The 5,485-nt window shown below is 43.4% G+C and overlaps 1 protein-coding gene across 1 annotated transcript; it reads left to right on the top strand.

Moving 5' to 3' along the window:
• The first annotated feature begins 1,049 nt into the window (after window positions 1-1,049).
• Window positions 1,050-2,675, top strand: LOC135530030 (serine/threonine-protein kinase PRP4 homolog). Its single transcript, XM_064958427.1, has 3 exons — window positions 1,050-1,078; window positions 1,291-1,377; window positions 1,976-2,675. Exons 1-3 carry the CDS (start codon window positions 1,067-1,069, stop codon window positions 2,246-2,248), a joined length of 372 nt encoding a protein of 123 aa, XP_064814499.1. The 5' UTR covers window positions 1,050-1,066; the 3' UTR covers window positions 2,249-2,675.
• The last annotated feature ends 2,810 nt before the right edge of the window (window positions 2,676-5,485 follow it).

Below are 5,485 nucleotides of genomic sequence, written 5' to 3'. Positions count from 1 at the left end.
CCACCCAGTGTGAACAATGTGCTGTTTGACAGAGCTAATTGAACCCACCCAGTGTGAACAATGTGCTGTTTGACAGAGCTAATTGAACCCACCCAGTGTGAACAATGTGCTGTTTGACAGAGCTAATTGAACCCACCCAGTGTGAACAATGTGCTGTTTGACAGAGCTAATTGAACCCACCCAGTGTGAACAATGTGCTGTTTGACAGAGCTAATTGAACCCACCCAGTGTGAACAATGTGCTGTTTGACAGAGCTAATTGAACCCACCCAGTGTGAACAATGTGCTGTTCGCTGTTTTAAACCTGTTGGTTGGAGTTTTTATATAGGTCAAGTGGCATATATATATATTTTTTTTTAATTGATTTGTTTTCAACAGGTGAGCGAGTCGAAAACCATCCTCAAGCTCTGCGACTTTGGTTCAGCGTCGCACGTGGCAGAGAATGACATCACTCCCTACCTGGTTAGCCGGTTCTACAGGGCGCCGGAGATTAGTGAGACTCCTCTCTTCTTGTCTTTTCCTACTCTTCTCTTTTTGTGTTCTTCTCCTCCTGTTCTTTTGTTTTTTCTTATCCTGTCACGAGCCTTGACCCGGAGAGCTACTAGGTTCAGGCTTTTCTCCAGCCCAGTTATATTAAACTGATCACCTGCTCATCAAGTCCTTGATTGGTTGAATTAGTGCAGCAGCTCTCCGCGACCAGTTGGAGAACACTGCTGTAGGTCTTAACTAGAAGGAAAATATTCAACTGTCGTGTTTAGTACTCGCCAAACGGAATGAAAAACTGTGTAAAATAGGGGCCATCCCCATTATAAAACATTTTGAATCTTTTGAAAACGGTGTGCCCTTATGAACACAACGCTCATCAAACATACTAATTTTCCATAGTTTGACCCAAGTCTCCTAAAGCCTTTATCTGTCCTTGCAGTCATCGGGAAGCTTTACGACCACGCCATTGACATGTGGTCCGTTGGCTGCACTCTGTATGAGCTGTACACGGGCAAGATCCTTTTCCCGGGGAAAACCAACAACCACATGATTAAGCTTTCGCCATGGACCTCAAGGGCAAGATGCCCAACAAGGTCAGACCAAAATCCACCAATCACAGAAACTCTCCCTTCACCCTGCTACGGGACATTGTACAGCAGAAAAACCATTTATTCAGAAGTGTTATTGAAATTCCAAACTTTTTTTAAAATCTGAAGAATCTAAATTCTGAGTTTCTGGTTTGTTCCTGAATGGAATCATTTGAAATGGAATTGACCCCTAACTATTTTCTTTCTATCCTGCACAGATGATCAGGAAAGGCGTGTTCAAGGACCAGCACTTTGACCAGAACCTCAACTTCCTGTACACCGAAGTAGACAGAGTTACTGAAAGGGTAGGAGGTTGTTGTTTTCTCTCATATTGTCTCAGTGGGAATGTTAATGGAGGATAGTAAGCTAAGCCATGTGTCTATTTTTAAGGACCCTACTTTTCTGAGGATGACTCGAAAACCTTGTGATCTGCAAAAAGTCAAACGAACCCCAAATGATGTGATGTATCGGTATATGTCCATCTCATCTCTATGGTGTCATTGCTCTTGCCTTCTGCCCTTACTCCTTTTCCACCCCACCCCCTCTTTCTCCCTCTCTTTTTCTCCCTCTTTCTCTCCCCTCTTTTCATTCTCCATTTCCTCCTATTCCAACCCCCCTTCCATATCTCTGCTAATTTCCTCTCTACCATCTTTGTTTTCTTCACTCATTTCTTCTTTTAAAACTGTTTTTGTTTTCCTCTCTTTCTCTCCTTTTAAAACCGTTTTGTTTTCCTCTCTGGGTCTTTTTCGAACTCTGATCTCTTGCTCCGCCCCATCCAACTCCACGCCACTTATCTGTTCTGCTTCTCATCCCAACTCTTTCTCTCTCTCACTCTACCTCCTGCCCTCCCTCCATCGCTCTCCCCTCCCCCACTTGTTCTTCTTCTGTCCCACCCATTCACAGGAGAAGGTGACAGTGATGAGCACCATCAACCCCACCAAGGAGCTGCTGGCTGACATGGTGGGCTGCCAGCGTCTGCCCGAGGACCAACGCAAAAGGTGGCCCAGCTCAAGGACCTGCTGGACCAGACACTTATGCTGGACCCGGCCAAGAGGATCAGCATCAACCAGGCCCTGCAGCACCCCTACATCCAGGAGAAGATCTTCTGACCACTTCGTACTGTATCCACTCAGTCATGCATTGATTGCTGCAACCAGTACTGAGTCCTTAGTTTGACTATGGTTGGACCCCCATCCCATCTGGCACTGCTGATGGAGAGGAAGTAGTATTATCTATCTTCCCCTGTTTGACACACACACACACACACACACTCCCGTTTTTCATCGATCTTCTGGATTGTGTAAATAACCGTAGTAGGGCTCCAAGCAGAATGCCTGCTGCATAGCATATGTTCAGTTTCAGCCTACCTGCAAGTCAGATAGTTCTGTCTCATTATAAGCCCTGGACAGTAAGCCACTCGAGTTGGACTCTTCATCCAATCAGATCTTCCGTTTTTTGATTGGCCCCTTGCAGGTGACTGAAGGTGGATGATATTTTTTGCTGTAAAAAAAAACAATGTGAATTCTGATTGGGTTAAGTAAAATGTAAATTCTGATTATTGGGGAGGGTTAGTCAAATGTGAATTCTGATTGGGTTAGTCAAATGTGAATTTGATTGGTTAGTCAAATGTGAATTTGATTGGGTTAGTCAAATGTGAATTCTGATTGGGTTAGTCAAATGTGAATTCTGATTGGGTTAGTCAAATGTGAATTCATGAGTTAGTCATGTGAATTCAGATTGTTGGGAAGGGTTTTTGAGTTAACGGTCATTCATGAGTTGCCAAGGCAATGACAAGCAGGGAGGGTAACCCAGTACCCTTACCCTTTTGAGTGGGATGTTTGTACAGTGGGTTGACTAAACTCCTGCAACCTTGTCAGCTCCTTTGACTTACTGTTACCTGTGATGTGGTGCAGGGCCAGCATAAATGATGTCTATATCCGCGTCTCCCCCAGGTATTGAAAGCCCCCATCCACCCTGTCCCCACATCCTGGTGTCTGTGCAGGCCCTGGTCCGCATGCCCGTTCTGCTGCTGCCTGTAGGTCTGTCAGTGCCGAAAACCCAAACGGTTGGGGGTCCTTGGGTTCTACTTGAGCACACCTGCAGGGATGGCCCCTCATGTTTAAAGCAGGTTGTATACCACTTACAGTACATTGAAGGTAAGCTATCTCCCCCTCCTAAAAAACTAAACTCATCAACTCCAACTGGTTATTACCTCATGTTTTATTTTATTTTTATATTACACATGGTTTTAGCCAGATGTCCCTGTAGACATGGTTATGTCAAGAAATATGGTTTCTATAAGACAACTATATATTCCTTAAGCATAATTCAAATCACTATGGCAAAGCTGGATTTAAAAATCCAAATCGGTCATGCATCTAAATTGTAGAGAGAAATTGAGGAGGGGGGGGCTTTATCCAACAAGCTGTCACCTTCAGTGTACTTCTCTTAATGCAAAAGCTACATTTTATTTGCTCTACTGTGTAATGAATACCTTTCTTTTCCTGCGCTCCCTTTACGGTGTTACGATGTTAGAAACTGTGAGGATAGCAGTCTTGCTATGTACACAAAAGCATGTGTTAATTGTTTCTAGGTGTGTTCTCTAAAAAATAATAATAATAATAAGGCTATGTAGGTGTTTTGTTTCCCTCTGTTATCTGTCATTGGTTTTCATGTTTTGTATGACCATGGTGTCTTTTGATACAGGGATATTCCTGCACTGAGCTTTGAGTCTGCTTGTTATGATCGGTAATTGCCTCTACTTTATTTGGTGTTATACATATATAATGATGATCTTATAGGACCAAAACAGAAATAAAACAGCCTAAATGAGTAGCTAATGCAGTATGTATGCCTTTTCCATAAAATGTCTTCCTACATACAAATGCCAATGTTCAGGCCCCATAAAGTGTCAACAATGAACTGAAATGCGTTCTTTTAAAGCTAATTCACCAAACCTAAGCTAAGAATGCTTTGGTGTTCAGCGACTTTTAGGCTGGAATCCAAACTTGAGATCTGTGCGCCAAAACTTGACACGTACAGATCGAGAAGTTAGAATTCGGCCCTCACGTGCTAGATTTAGTTCAAACCAAAGGAGCAGAAGAAGACAACATTTTGTGTGCTGTTTCACTGACTCTGATGTTTGTGCTGTTTTCCCCACAATGATGTTTCCTGTGGTGGCTGAGAGCTTGAGACAAGAGTCCAGCACTTCCTTCTCCAGCCCGGGCTCCCCTTTCAGAGAGACAAGACCTCCACAAGGCCACTTATCAAGGTCATTTCTGATGGCATGTGTAGATACTAAAAGCCGTAAAGCTATAGAAATAAATAGTCGCAAACTCGTATAACTCCCAGCGACTCTATTTAGTTGTATAGCTTCCAGTTAATTTGCCGATAGTCAGCACACGAGTGTTCTCTGGGGATGCTCCAGCTTGTTATTAGATACTAGAAGCCAACAACACTGGGGTTGATGTAAAATACAATATGGCGAATTCATTTTGCTTACTGTTTTCCTGGGAAGGCATTTGTCATAGACGCTCACCCACACTCAACCATTAAAAAGTTGTGGTTCCAAATGTTTCCTCTCACAAGATGTTAAGGATTTATCGTTGTATTCGTCTACACGTGACAGACACTTTTTGGTTAACAAAGAGTCATTACAAGCTGCACATGTACCTGAGTGTGTTTTGATTACGCATATGGCTCTAAACTGGTTCCAGATTACCACCAGGCATCCGGTAGCTTGACTTGTAACTGTCAAAGTTGAACCACCAGGCGTCCCGGTAGCTTGACTTGTAACTGTCAAAGTTGAACCACCAGGCGTCCGGTAGCTTGACTTGTAACTGTCAAAGTTTAACCACCAGGCGTCCGGTAGCTTGACTTGTAACTGTCAAAGTTGAACCACCAGGCGTCCGGTAGCTTGACTTGTAACTGTCAAAGTTGAACCATCAGGCGTCCGGTAGCTTGACTTGTAACTGTCAAAGTTGAACCAAGATACTTGTTCATTTGTTCTCTATATGTTCTAGGTGCCGCCCCTTTAGAGAAGAGTCTCGCAAGGAACCTCCTCTGGACAAAGGTTTCTGTTCTGAAGAGAGTTACAGTATTTGTAAAGGTGGACTCGTCAATATGACAACATCATACAAAGCTGGGGAAATTCCTGCATACAGAAATCAACAACAGCATTCAAATCTTCTGAGACTGACGCTTGTGGCTTTTCTCCATGTGGGCAAAGCTCAAGGGAGGGTGCAAATTAGGAAGAGGCAAATGTCGCGAGTCTTGGCAGATTTTTATTCCATCGCTGATGTCTAAGCAGGAAGACGGGGGGGGGGGCATTGTATGATGATCCCATTTTGCTCAGTCAATTATTAGTCGACATGACATTTTTCAAATATGTTATCAGTAACTACTTCAGTTATT

Source organism: Oncorhynchus masou, unplaced genomic scaffold, assembly GCF_036934945.1.
Source record: "Oncorhynchus masou masou isolate Uvic2021 unplaced genomic scaffold, UVic_Omas_1.1 unplaced_scaffold_12384, whole genome shotgun sequence".
In the NCBI taxonomy this organism is placed as follows: Eukaryota; Metazoa; Chordata; class Actinopteri; order Salmoniformes; family Salmonidae; genus Oncorhynchus; species Oncorhynchus masou.
Note: the sequence above shows the minus strand (reverse complement) of the source record. Positions and strands in the feature narration are given on the sequence as shown.

Coding starts and splice junctions, on each gene's coding strand:
- LOC135530030 (XM_064958427.1), top strand. Junction 1,378..1,975: donor TAGACAGAGTTACTGAAAGG/GTAGGAGGTTGT, acceptor ACCCATTCACAG/GAGAAGGTGACAGTGATGAG.